A 14,224-nucleotide genomic window follows, 5' to 3' on the forward strand; every position below is an offset into this window, starting at 1 on the left:
AATTTTATGTTTGCTCTATGGTCCTACCCGTATCTTTTCGCTATCCCGCGTGTTTGTTCGCTTTTCGGAAGGGTTTTTCAACATTTTTGAGTCTTACAGTGCATGCAACACTCATGGGGGGTGTCGATAGTTGATGGAAGCGCCGCTATTCCCATTTGCGGCGGCACCCTTAGAACGGCGGCGCTTGCGGGGAGTATCGGTAGTTCATGGAAGAGCAGACACCGTTCACGGGTTTCTCTTTCTCTGTTTAAAGGCATTGGTTTGACCAACTTTTTGACGGGCTCCACTTGACTGCCGGCTACGTGCTACTTCTATGCTTCCCCAGTCGTCATGAGTGCTGCAGGCTCACTAATCTTTCGGCACTCGTTCACAGCAGCGCTCAAGAGGGCTGCCATCCTTTACGCCGAAGAAACAAATCACTGCGCAGCGGGCCGCAATTTCGATGTTTCTAAACGGGTGGTGCGAGAGTGGCGACTGCAGCGAAGCGAAATTTTCACCCTGTGGCGGCAAGTGAGAAATTTCCGACGTGCCGAAGTCTGGACGCTTTCCGGAGCTGTAGGCTAAGTTTGCGGCAGCGTTGTTGAAATGAGTGATCGGCCCCTGCCAGTGAAGTTTGACGTGGTCATGAAACAAGCCCGGACCTTCACCTTAATTTTAAGGTTCTGCTCCGCCGTGAGTACGAGTGGCTGGCGGCAGAAGAATGCGAAATTACGCCAACCGGACCTGTCAAATGAGCCTCCCTGACGGCTGCGTGTGGTTGGGTGCATTTGGCGCGGGCTGCTGTTCTGCAAGATGTCCTGGTGCGGTCGTTTGCCAAATTTGAAATTTCGCTGGACCACGACGCGCTGTGGGACCGCAGCAACGATGACGATGGCAGCACTAGTGAAGACGAGTAGTCCAGTGACCATGTCAGCTACTAATAAATTTTCGTTGTCGAATGCGCCCTCGGGTTTTTTTTTTCTTTTTTTTTTTCCTGTCAAGCGATATGGGGGGGTCGACTTACATTCGAGTCGACTTACAATCGTGTAAATACGGTACTCAAGTCAGCATTAGCGCGACTTTCATGCCCTTTCAATAAAATTACAGCTAATTTTCCCTGACAGAAGCACAAATCCCCTGAGTTTTCACTGAGTATTTCCAAGCTATTCAACATCCCCGAATATTCCCAGTTGGTAGACACCATGTTTGTTAATATGGACTCGCGCCTTAACTCTAAAAATTAACGCTCTGAAGCTGGCGTCGGCAGTTACGATTCGGAAGCACTTTGGCCAGCAAAACACATCTTTAGTGTCATTTGTTCCCGGTGCGTTCTCGCACCTAGCTGCCAATTTCCTATAGAAATGTCCGCCTAAAGAACGAAATGTGACATCGTATAGCTCTTCCAAAATGGAGCCCAGTTCCAATCTCCATTATTTCAAAACTGCGAGCTTCGCAGCAATTTTCCATGCGAGAGCTTGTGACATTTTACAAGCAGCGGGACATGGCTGTATTCTGCACACGAGAGCGAAACATTCAAGTTGGCCAGAAACGTAAACTTCATAAACTACTGCGGCATACCACCATTCTGCGGAGGTCTCAGACATCGCAGTCTCGGTGTTATGACGCGTGTCAGCCACACTAAAGCCCCTCCATACACGTTTCCGCCGACCAGGCTAAGTACCGCCAACTTGCCCTCCTCCTCCACGCTCCTCTCCCACTCACCCCCTTAGCTTCCGGCGCCAAGCGGAACTTACGTAGCTGCAGCTTCCTGTTCCGAGTGGAAGTGACATTTTGTTTTTTAGCATTGTTTACTTTCGCGTCGCCGGAGAGGCTTTAATTGTACCAGCTGCGGTTGAAACTGTGAATGTGATTCCATTCAAGAACAACCGCCTATTGTAACCAGCAATCTGCTCGTGTTCGCTGCTTCGCGTCAACCTGCGACCGGTTGTGGCACGAGCGACAACGTAGAGTGGAATGTAGTGCCTGGGCGCTTGGAGAACACTGCCGTTTTTCGTGCATTTGGAAAACAGTGACCGCGAACTACTACTTCAGCGGAATACAACAGCTTGTCTCCTTTGCATTCTTCTCATGGTGACTGCCGCAGCTCTACTAAGCACGCGCGGGCGTCTCACCATCGTCTAACAACAGTCAAAGCGGAAATTCCCGCAGCGCAACTCCAGGAAGCGGAAACGCCGGAACCGGAAATTTTTTAAACAGGAAATGCCGGAACCGGAAATACCGGAACCGGATTTGGTGTGAGGAGAAAAGGCGGCGCGCAACAAAGGTTGTCGCTACTTAAGAAAGCGGCGGTGGCGCGTGGATGCAGGGGCTTTAAGCCACACAAGAGCTGTAAAGTTACATTATGCCGCTTCGGGCAAAAAAAAAAAAAAAAATACTATATTCGAAACGTAGAATGTCTCCACAAACCATTATCAGCAATAGGCAATGCATGGACTAAGTGTCAATGAAGTGCCATCTGATAACGGCGTGGTAACCGCCGACCCTTTGCAACATTGCGTGGCGCTGACATATGGTGTAGCGTTCTCGCCGACTCGGTCCGCGTGAAATGATAGCAATGCATGAGCAGATGTTGTTCCTATGGTGGAAGGACATAAGCTGTGTTTACATGAAGGCGACAACTGGCCGATTGCATCAATTTTCTAGCGCATGATGTCCGTGTAAATGGGGCTAATGCCACACGTCACACCAAGGGGTGGATTGGAACTAAGTAAGTCGACTTTCACACTGCATGTAAATGCGATCAGATCCCATCAAGAATTATGCGAAAATAATTTGCCGCAGATCTGCTGGGATTGCCGAACCGTGAACCAGCTGCGCTAGAAGCACTGCTTTGCCTTTCGATTTGCGACATTGTGTGCCGCCACCATTGCACCAGGGGTAATACGCTACATGTAAATGCTGGTGCATCACATTACTTGTGATGAGCTAGGAAATGCGATGCGCTACTGTCGCATTCATGTGAACGCAGCTATAGATTGTTGTTCCAAATAATTTAGATAGGTGTAATGCACATGGAGCCGCAAGCACAATTGCGCAGAAACGAGAACGCCGCCATCGTGGCACTCGACATCGCACCAATGCACGCTCACGACCCACACTATGCTCTTCATGCTGTACGCCTTCACCTTCGAGGTGAGCGATTGCTCGCTCACCTCAAAAGCCGTATCAGCGTCACAGTTCGACTGGATCGGGGCACGCAAGCAGCGGTAGGATCAAGTGGGAGTCGACTGACCCCGAAGTCATCGGCAAGCGCCGGACACCAGCTGAACAAGATCTGCAAAAAGTGCGAGCTAGGCGTGCCGAGGAGACTCCCAAAGAATGTGCCAGGCGGCTTGCGACAATGCAGGTTTGTCAGGCAAGACGGTATAGCTTAGAAACTCTGGAACAGCACCCATACACTTGCACGTAAACCGCATTCAAGGAGTGAAATGTCACAATACAGTCGAACCCACTTATAACAATACTCAAATGCCACGAAAATTCCATTGTTATAACCAATAATTGTTAAAACCGGGTTACATTAAAAAATCAAAAGAGGGGGATGGCAAAGCTGATTTTAGCAAACTATGATGGCGGGAGGCCAGTGCCCCTCCCCACCACCTTCCTCGAACCGGCTGCCGATTGTGCTCACTCGTTTAACTGCTTCCTGGGCACTTCCATCACGTGTAACAAGCCGCAGCTATCGGCGTTAAAGAATGGCACTGCTATAACTGCAAAGAGGGGTCACGGGTGGCTAACGATATGCGAGCACCACCAAGACAGCGCATTAGTGGGCCCAAAAGGGGCCTTTTAAAAAATACGAGGCAGTTGCCGCAGCAGCCTGTCAGCTTGAAAGCCGAGATCGCCACAAGCGTCTCGCCACGTACGTTGCACTACATTGCGTAAGAAAACACCATGTCCATCTGCCTTGCAGACATCTTTCCCCAAGGTATCCAATCCAGGTGCTCCACGTAGTGCAGCGCAAGGTTGCTCACAAAAACGAAGCCCCGGAGAGACTCAATCATCTGCCGGGTCTCCTGTGCGGACAATGTTAAGGCAGTCTGCCCTACCGTGTCATCACTGTCGCCATCCAATGCAAGCACTTTCGCAGCGCTCGATGAGGCAATCGTCACGAACGTGCTTGCAGAGGATAGCGACAGCGACGATCGCCTGATCGGTTAGAAGTACTTAGTTTCGAAATCTATGGCCATGCGATTTCTTTTCCCCGGCAATGTCGTGCATTGCCGATTATCACCGGGCAGGTCAGGCATTTTCCGTTTTGGCGGCGAGTCAAAAGAGGCTGAGAAACTATGTGGCCAGGAACAATTTCGATGCAACCAACAAAGACGAAAACGGGCGATTACGCTGTTTGCAGAACTGCGCTGAATGAGGGCCCAGCGAGCAAGATGCGAGCAGCGCAGTTGGCATGGTCCGCTCGTGTTTCTGAGGATGGTGCGGCATAGAGATGTGGGCGCAGCCCATTCATGTTCGGAGGGGTGGAAGGGCGATGGGAGAGGCGCGCGGAGAAGGCTGGGAAATGAGCGCGCAGCAGCCATTTGGGCAGCGGCTCGAATGTCTTGTTTTCTTTACAAGTATTTCGCATTTCACTACCTTTCAGCTCGGAAATCGACCAGCCAGACTTCATCGTTGTAACCGATAAAGCAGTATGGGGCACTCAGCTTGGCCGGCTTGGCGACCACACCACCAAGCACGGCACGTCCGTCACCTTGGGCATCCTCAGTCGTTGTGGGGCACGTGTTAGAAGTTTTTGGCCAACGACCGCTTCCCAAATTTGTGCTTACTGCGGAACTCATTCACTTCTCGAGCCATGACTGCTTGCTCCATTGGCAACAGCAAAACAAAACGGCGCACACTCAGGCGCCGTGAAGCAGATGACGGAAAGATGCTAGGCGAATCGGATAGCTCACTACGTCAAGCAGCCAATACGAGCGCGCGCTGGTACATCACGATGACGCGCTTTTACCAGAAAACCCACGAACAAGCAGAGACTAGGGTGGCGGGAAATTAAAGTTGAAGGGCCGCTCTTTCAAATGAGACCAAGATGACCACAACAATGATGACACCACAAGCGCTGTTGCACTTGTGGTGTCATCCTCTTGTCTCGTCTATGTTTTGCGCTGTTAACACCAGGCTGTGAAACTGTCAAATGAGACGGTGTCCGGAATCGCAATGCAACCACTGCGCAGGTCTTGGCAGAACATTTTCCGCGTCAGTAGAGAGCACATCGGAAGGCGACAAATCTTAGGCCTCCCGGCACCCGCTTGCTGGCATTCCTCAGCGCAGTATGAGAGGGCCCTGTCGACGCCCTTAGACACTTGACGCGATGTTTCCGTATGCCACGTTGGATCACCGGAACGTCGACACAGCACACAAAGCAAACACCACCATGCCGAGACCAGTTGCACAAACGAAAAACGTGGCCTACTCGCAGCGTTGTGCCAAGGTCGTGCACGAAGAAACAAATCAGCTGCTGGATTGTCTTGACATGGCTTACTAAGCTGAAACCGGAACTGCTGTAGAGCCACTCTATCGAACCAGGCAGAAACGATGAGCGGGGACTTGCAGTAGCACCACTTCGTGAGGCAGCAAGGAGGCTCCGTTCAAAACAAAAATGGCGTTCAGCAAGTCAAACCATGCACCGGTCAGAGTCGGCGCATGGTGCTCTCCATCGAGTTGGCTCAAGGAGTGTCCGAAAAATCAGACGAAAGGTTGCAAGGTGTCCGAACTTTCGACTTATGGTCTATAGGGAGAACGGCGGTGCCGCGAAGCAGACCGAATAATTGAGCATGTCCGAATTTTGGGAGTCCGGAAAGTCAGTCTGCGACTGTATACACACTTGTGGCTAGAAGCCTGGAAGTGTGTCAGTCAGTCAACATTCAGCTAATGGTGACTCTGCATGGCTCTGGGGCCTCACTTGACATTTCAAAAATGCTTTGCTTTTGCCAGCACTACCACTTACCCCACCCCATGACTTGCTGATATCGCATTGTATGCCAAATACAACTTCATCAGTCAATGCTAACAATCTTTCTGAACAGATGCAGCTAGCCCTAAATTGTGTAGACAGGTTGCTTGTGTACACATCTCATTTCTCCAAAAGCTATGGTGAAGATGCCACTGGGATGACACAAATGGTACCCATACACAGTAGAAATTTCCAAACTTCCTTAACACATCTCACATTGCAGTTTCCTGTAGCTATGTCACCCTAGTCCTGTTGTGCATCTTTTGTCCTCATACTGCTTCAATATACCTTCAAGGTGAACCAAATCGTCTAAATCAAGTTGTTGCTAACCCTTTTTTACTCTAACCACCTATAGTTACTTGCACCCAGAGCATAGTACACAAGATGTTTCGCGTTCCACTCCCACTGGAATCTGGCCACAGTGGCAGGGAATCAAAGTCACGACCTTGTGCTTGGGAGCAGAACATCATAGTCACTGAGCCACTATGGTGGGTACAGAGCGAAATCTCGCACTTCATACTGCACAGGCAGCATTCTGTTTTGCATAATTGCAGCAGAAGACAGAAGTTAATTTGACCTGACAGGTCCAGTGTACAGACACGCAAAAACGCTGCTGCGTCTAGCTTAGCATGTAAGCTAACTTTGTCTTTGAAATTGGCACGCAGTTCAGTCGTCACTCCTACATGAAAACTTCAGTGGTAATTTGGTAACCATCACGATGACACTGGCCTGCACTAACTCTCATGGTAGGCTGCTTCTAAGGCCTAGGGCGCAATCTTGAAACATTTGTAATGCGAACAGTCCACCTGCCCTTGTGTGATTGGTCAGAATCGTGTTTTCACCAAAGCAAGCAAACTGTTCGCTTTCCCTTACATGACTGGTCAGAATCGTACTTTCGCTAAAGCTAACGATTGCAAGATAGCACGCCTTCATTCACACAGCACTCGCCACCCCATCCCATCATTACACCTATTTCTGTAAGGAGATAAAGTTCCCTCGCCGAGTTTTCCACAAAAATGGCACCATGACGAAGCCCCGCTCCTTAAGAAACCAACCAAGCAGAACATAAAAAGCAGTCGCTAAATTTCATGCTCCTTAAAAGCAGCAGCAGGTAACCACCTCATGCAGCGGTTGCACATTTTAGATTATAGTAGTATAGTTTTAGATAAACATGCAGCCAGTCAACACTGTAGAGAAAATTGCTGCAGGTGGTATTGGCACTGCCTGTTCGAACACTGCTCTAGTGCGCTTACCGAATTTCATTTAACGTGATAGATGACTGTGAATGAGGCCTGAAGCCTGAACCATAGTTCTGTATCCCACAGTTATGCAAAGGCAATTTTGGAACCACATTTTTGGAAAAAAGGCATGCCTTATAATCAGGTAAATAAAGTAACTGTGAGCTGCCAATTTCATGCTGAAATATGCCAAAGGAAGGGAGAAAATCTGTATTTTCCGCATGTGATTACATATCGTCAATTATTTAACTGTTCCCCAGCACCGCCAAGAAAAATGCAGCAGCCACTGGGGTCATGATCAAGTTCTATTTATCTGATGAGGGCCAATTTCAATACCTAAGAAGTTTTGCCCTATGGAACTGCATGGGCATCAGTCATGACCTTCAGTTAGGGTCTGATTGAATGAAAAATTGAGTTAACCAAAGTCAAATTAATGAAAAATTATGGAATAGTACAAACTCATTGATACGCTCCCGTTACATACGATTTGCCAACACCAACGTTTGCAATCGAGAACACAAAAGATTAACCAATAAAGTTACGCTTGAAGGTTCATACACTCCCAGGAAACATTTTTCAGCATCGATGTTCAACACATCGCCAGACTAGTCGTATGATACATTCCCAGGCCGCTAGACCCCATGTAAACAACAAAATGTTCGTGGCGCACGCGGTCAAGAACAGTATATAGCCGTCCGCCACGGCAGCATCACCGCAATACTTGCCTAACCATATCATGTAAATATGCCGGCACGCAGTCAGTTTATTATTCCGGTACCGGCAAATCTCCCGGGTCATCGCGTGCCGCATTCACAGCTATTGCCGCCAAACCTATTGCGATAAGCATCTTCACCTATCTGTTTTACAGCGCGTGAGGCATAGTGTCGATGGTAGCGTACTGCTTTCTTTTAGTAGGTGATGCGAAGTTGCTCGGCAGCGCTGCTGCGACCGCGAAGAGATGTCGTCTACGAGGTTCGACTTTTCGCTATCATTGCCTCTGCTGTTGCCGAAGTGTCGACTAGCGACAGTGATGAGGACGACACGGAGAGCGACAGCGCGGGCCATTCAGGCCCGACAGTGGTAGAAGCTGCGCGTTACGTCAGCCTCATGAATGCAATCGTCGCGACGAGAACAGGGGTGCGATAATGTAACTCTATTCCAAATGAAAAGTATTCCAAACTCAGGCACCCGGCAATGAAAAAGGTGCGCCGCGACTTCTGCCGCACTGCCGTGCGCGTGCACAGAGAATAAGTAACGCCAACGAGGAATCTGCCATGCAAGTGTTTGCCAAGAAGAGGGGGCTGGCTGAAAAGCTGGCACGCAGCTTCAAGTTTGAGGCGGCTGTCGTCGTGCTAGGCCGCCACGGCATCAAACGAAAATAACACTTTTGGCGCGCCAAGTGAATAAATACTGCACGTTTTTCCCCTTTTATCGCATTCTCTCCGAGTTCCGTTTTCGACAGGTAAGTGGGCGATCTCATGCTATTTCTGTTAAACAGTACTACCGTTTAGTACGTACTTCTTCCGAGCTCCGGCCAACTACGGTTTAACGAGGTTTCACTGTAATACAAACAGAGCATTCTTCCCTGCTGCAGGTGGCACAATGTGAGCGTCGCGCTTCACGTCTGCGGCATCCGGCGTCACCCACCAACTCGACTTCGTTACTTTCCCATTGCAGTCTTAGAACACTATGCAATACAAAGACAATAAAACGTGTCTCCTGCCACCGAAACACCACCAGCTCGAAGTGTCTCATGCGCAACGATTCACATTACGTAAATGTCAACTACAGCCGAGTCGGTCACATTTTTTAATCATTTCAGATCGTACATTTTTTTCGGTTAGTACGATTTTTCTCATATTTTTTATTTGAATATTCTAACAGCGCAAACACATGCGAACACAAAGGGACAAGGACGAAACACAAGCACTTGTGTCTCGTCCTTGTTCCTTTGTGGTCGCATGTGTTTGCGCTGTTAGAATTTTCAAATCAAGTACGCCCCAACTCGTCCAGAAAAAGTTTTAATGAAGTACCTTTTCTCACATTGTTTACCAAAACGTATGAACAAGGTTCAACTGTGCACTAACAGCATAGCTTGCTAAATCAGGCGAGTCACTCCCAATCAGGTTGCGCGACTCTTAGTATTTCAGTTTCCCACTTTTGTGCCCAAACTGCAGCAGCATTATGCCCCAGGCTTGAGATTCAGGTCCTTTTTCTGCCCGAAAAGCCGTAAAGCCCATCAGGCTGTTCGTTATTTTTCAGTACTGTATGCCTCCTGCAACTAACCTCAGCTGGTCCAGTCAGAGGCAGCCGTTTTGGGAATTTTCAAGGCAGCGGTTACTACTAGTTCAGTTTTACTTGTTCCAATGGCAGAATCTTTGCTCTTGCAATGGGATTTAAAGCTTGCCACTTGTGCCCCCTACAGTAGCTCAGTGGCTACGGTGTTGCACTGCTGAGCCCAAAGATTACAGGTTCAATCCTGGCCACAGCGACTGCAATCCAATGGGAGCAGAATGGAAAAAAAAAGTGCTTGTGTACCATGCATTCATTGGATGCACATTAAAAAAAAAACCGAAGGTGGTCAAAATTAATTTGTAGCCCTCTATTATGGCATCACTCAATTATGCAGTTGGGGGATGTTAAATACCATAATAGCAATTTCTGAAACACAGTGCCAAATTTCTAGCTTTCTATTTTCCCCTTCACATACTTTAAACACAGGGCAGGCAGAAATTACTACCACTTTAGTATGGTGCGCCCCGCCCCTCCTCCATATTCCAAAAAGCAACCCTTGCAGACAGCCATGCTCACCCCATCTGCAATGTCCTCCGTGGTAGGTTCAGCAGGGTCGTAGAGGTCATCATTCTGAGTGCCAGTGGTGTCCTCATCCTCTGCAGGACCTTCTTCAGATGCACCTGCCTTCTTAGGCCGATCCTGATCTGCCTTTCGGCTGCCCTCACGCCCCTGTGCACCTCTTTTCGGGGCAGGAGATCGAGAGCGGTCGCTGGGACCAGGGCGTTTGCGGTCTCCACGATTGTATGCACCTTGGCGGTTCCCATAACGGTCGTTGAATCCCTGACGTGGCCTGTAGCGGTCCGGCTGCACAACCCAGTACTGCAGTTAACTACTTTTGACCAACAACAAAGCAATGGTCTGTCACAAATTTGGTCCAACCACGGTACCGCCAAAAACAAGCTGCCTTAAAACGGCCTTAACATGGTCATTCAACTTATCTGTTCGTCATTGCAAAAGCAGAGGGCCGATAAGGTCGCACAAACAAAAAACTAGGCTCTCGATACACATTTTGACCGGAAATTTCACTTTGAAATAGCTACCGCTTAAACTCTTTCCAGTGACAGCTACCGCCATTTTGTAGTCAAGAAGTGCGGTGCCACGGCTCTTATCTGCTCCGGCATCTATGCGTGTTTTGCCAAACTCTCCCTGCTCAGAACAGTTCAGCAAAGGCATCTCTTGTTGCACAGTGCCTGCAATTCTTTCACTCACAATAATTGCACAAACAAGGGACGATTGCCGAAACTAGCTCAGGCTGACTGCCGAGACATGTATGAGATACCACACGTTTGCTGCACACACTGACCACGCAGAACGCATTTAATTTCATCGCGATTGGTTTTCAACTGCTATATAAAAGATTCAGGTACAAATTTTCTATGGTGCTAAATGTAAATGTAGCCAGTTTGCTGTGGGGCATTAAAGTTTAACATGCAATGCATAATTCAAGCTCAAACCTTTTGTCTTATGGGCCCCTTAATCTTAAATTAAATTATGGGGTTTTACGTGCTAAAACCACGATCTGATTATGAGTCATGCCGCAGTGGGGGACTCCGAAAATTTGGGCCACGTGGGGTTCTTTAACGTGCACCTAAATCTAAGTGCACGGGTGTTTTCGCATTTCGCCCCCATCGAAATGCAGCCGCCGTGGCAGAGATTTAATCCCACGACCTCGTGCTTAGCAGCCCAACACCATAGCCACTAAGCAACCACAACGGGTCCCCTAAATCTTGTGCACATGATGTTGCAACAAGAGCAAATTTAGCTACTGAACATAGAAATACTGCAACACCCTATAATTTCATGGCCCCAATCAAGGACTCAGTCAAACACATCTACTTCGCTATTTCAGGTTCGTGCCATATAGCTCCTTTGGGCAACAATACCTCACTCTAGTGCATCTTTTTCTACAATTTCTACATTGGTATGCCGATTCAATCAACACAAATGAAGCAGGGCAAAGATGACAAGGTGCCTCTAGCAGCCTCACTAAAGCTACTGCACACCACCCAGCTCATCTAAGTATGGCACTCCCTCTCTGCAAGGCTGGAGGTTCCATGTACAGCATAGTGCAAGCTTGGGCAGCCAAGTAAATCAAGTGCGCCCTATTTTAGAGGGTACTTCTAGTAGAACTAACTGGCAACATCTTTTTTAGCATAGTATCCTTATTTCTTGCCATTATATTCTGCGACATTTTTCAATTGCAAAATTATTGTAAAGTAAGGACACACGAACTAAAGGACTTTGTAGTACCTAAATTTTGATACTCCAGGAGGTTCATGTAGACAGAAGAACAAGCAATCAATCTACAACATTCTCCTGGTGGTACAAAAAAAAGTTTAGCCATATAGTGGCAAGCAGAGAATTCCACAGACTGAAAACTGCTTCTGATAGCAAATGAATGAGCTGCTTCATACAAATTGAGGATTCTCCACATGGCCTCACTCCAAGTTTTTCCAATATCCAGTTACCACTCAAAAAAACATGTAATCCCAGAAGAGGGCCCACCATCTTTGATCACGGCATCTGTGCAAACAAGTAACAAGCACAGTGGAGCCCATTCTTAGCCACAGCAGTAGCTTCCCGTTTCAGTGGATGAAAGACATTTGAACCTAAGCAGCACCAAAGTGTTGGGCACTCAAATGTGCACTGCACTGACAGCAGATCATCTCTGATGACTTGTCTTTTTCAGAAACAATTCGCAGGATGCTCTACGTCTACCCAGTCCCACAAGTGCAAAGCTTTAATGGTTTTCATCGACATGCGGCACTTTAGAGGTGCGCTTTTACAAAAACATTCAAAGGCAAAGCCTTATAAGAATGCCCGAAGAACGATGCACATGCTAGAGAGAGAGAGAAAGAGAGAGAGAGAGCTGCAAGCAGTCGTGAGCCTTCGTGCTCATTGTGTCTGGATCCCACGCTGCTCCTCCAGCTCTTGACGTCCCTCTTGCGATTCACGGGTGCCGCCAAACATCAATGCAGAATATGACAAAAAAAGGGGCCAGCCACTCCAAGGGCTGCCCAACCAATCATTTCCTGAGGTCATCTCAAGTCAAGAGGCTTCACAGAGCGCAGCATGAGGCCTGCCTTACAGCCGCGAGCTCGTTCTGGCCTCCCCCTGGCCAAAATGCTTTTTCCAAATTGCAACCAAAGCATGAGGGACGTCAACAGGCCCATGCTGCTTCTTTTCCGGACATAAAAACAATTTCACACAACGGGCACAAACAAGGGCATACCAAAATCAAGGGAAAAAAAAGACATGACGGGCCAGTGCCAGCTGTGAAGTCTGCTCTCACCTGGTCATAGTTGCGTCTAAAGTTCGAACGAGAGGAAACGTTGCCTCCAAACCTCATCATGTCGGGAGCCATGCTCCCGCCCATAAAGGGGAGGTTATGCTGTGCCCACACGGGGCCACAATTCATCATTGGATTGAACTGTTGCTGGCAGAGACCAAACGGTGGCATTCCATTCTGCCAGGGGCTATCAGGAGCGGATCTTCTCGACATGATACTGCAAGCAGAAGTGTGGTCCGACGTCAAGTGCTGCACGAGGCTGGACTCTCGAGGGAAAGAAAGAGAACAGACATTTTATGTCGGCTTAGCAGGATGCTATGAAAACGCTTTAAACATTTTGTTTTGCAAGCGAATGATGCAAGCATTCCCTAAAAACTCATTTGCATGGCGTGGCCGGCTCAATTTCAGCCATTCCAAAGATGTCAAAGCCACGGCGAATAAAAAAAAAGCAGTAATAAGTAATTAAATAAATCTTGCAGAACACACTTCGTCGGATGCTGGCACTCGAATCACTACAGCCGCTGAAGTGAAAGCTCGCCCGCAATCACGAGCGTACCGCTTACAAATTTCTCGCACGCGACGCGCTCTACATTACGACAAGAATGATTAAAGTAGCGTCAATTTCTTGGTTCGGCCAGAGAACACGCGTCACAGCCAGAGCATTGGCAGTCAAAAACGCTGTTCAAATCACAAAGTAACGAGTGCGCATGACGAGCAAGCATGGCTGACCGAACGGCCGGTTCGAATGATGTACGGCAGGCCGTCTCACCGAGTGCTTGCCAGCGAAGACTGATCACTGCAGCCGCTGAAGTGGTAGCTCCTGTGGACGATATCTTACATGTACCGCTTATCCCTTACAAAACTTTATGGCCACTACGAATGGACACCTGAGTTTTCAGCTACCGCCGTTACCACGACCACAGGCTATGCCACAGGATAGCTGTCTTTTTTCGTTGCTCTGCATTCGCAACTGTAAATGCTACCGGCTTCACAGTAACTTAATCCAAGGTAGCATTACTATACCTACTAATAAGATCGCTAAAGCTAGCTCAGCCCCGGTAGAAATCGATCAACAGAAAAATGCGCATGCATTTTTTTTTTCCTTTAGGCCTAACGTACATCTCGCGCATTACGATATAGTAGGTTTTGGTGCACCAGTACAATACTACTGCTGCACCAAATCCTATGCCGAATCAAGCCTTAGTCGAACTGCGTGTCAATAATACTAAAGACACTGAACTCCATCAGGAGTGTTCCTACCAGTTGAACTCCAACGCAACGAACCGTAGAACCACGACGACCGGCAACTGCACACTGCACCAATCGAACCTAAACACAAAGAGATGAAGAATGAAGATGTGTCGAACATTTTGATGATGATAGCGGCTCAAGCTAGCTGGGTAACTGCAAAAAGTTGGATAACTGCCTATACAACAG

General features: G+C 48.2%; 1 protein-coding gene across 5 annotated transcripts in view; it reads right to left on the reverse strand.

Annotated features, from left to right (window-relative positions):
• Positions 1-14,153, reverse strand: part of LOC142576711 (uncharacterized) — a 75,600-nt gene extending 61,447 nt beyond the window's left edge. For 3 of the 5 annotated variants that reach the window (XM_075686978.1, XM_075686975.1, XM_075686968.1), the window contains exons 1-3: positions 14,048-14,153; positions 12,791-13,053; positions 10,015-10,302 (exon numbers count right to left, since the gene is read on the reverse strand). In XM_075686978.1, coding sequence (XP_075543093.1) covers positions 10,015-10,302; positions 12,791-13,000 — 498 coding nt within the window. In that variant the 5' untranslated portion in view covers positions 13,001-13,053; positions 14,048-14,153. The remainder of the gene's footprint in view (positions 1-10,014; positions 10,303-12,790; positions 13,054-14,047) is intronic. The other 2 variants (XM_075686987.1, XM_075686992.1) reach the window with 2 other exon arrangements.
• Positions 14,154-14,224: the final 71 nt, after the last annotated feature.

The sequence above is a fragment of the Dermacentor variabilis genome, chromosome 1, assembly GCF_050947875.1.
Source record: "Dermacentor variabilis isolate Ectoservices chromosome 1, ASM5094787v1, whole genome shotgun sequence".
Classification (NCBI taxonomy): domain Eukaryota; kingdom Metazoa; phylum Arthropoda; class Arachnida; order Ixodida; family Ixodidae; genus Dermacentor; species Dermacentor variabilis.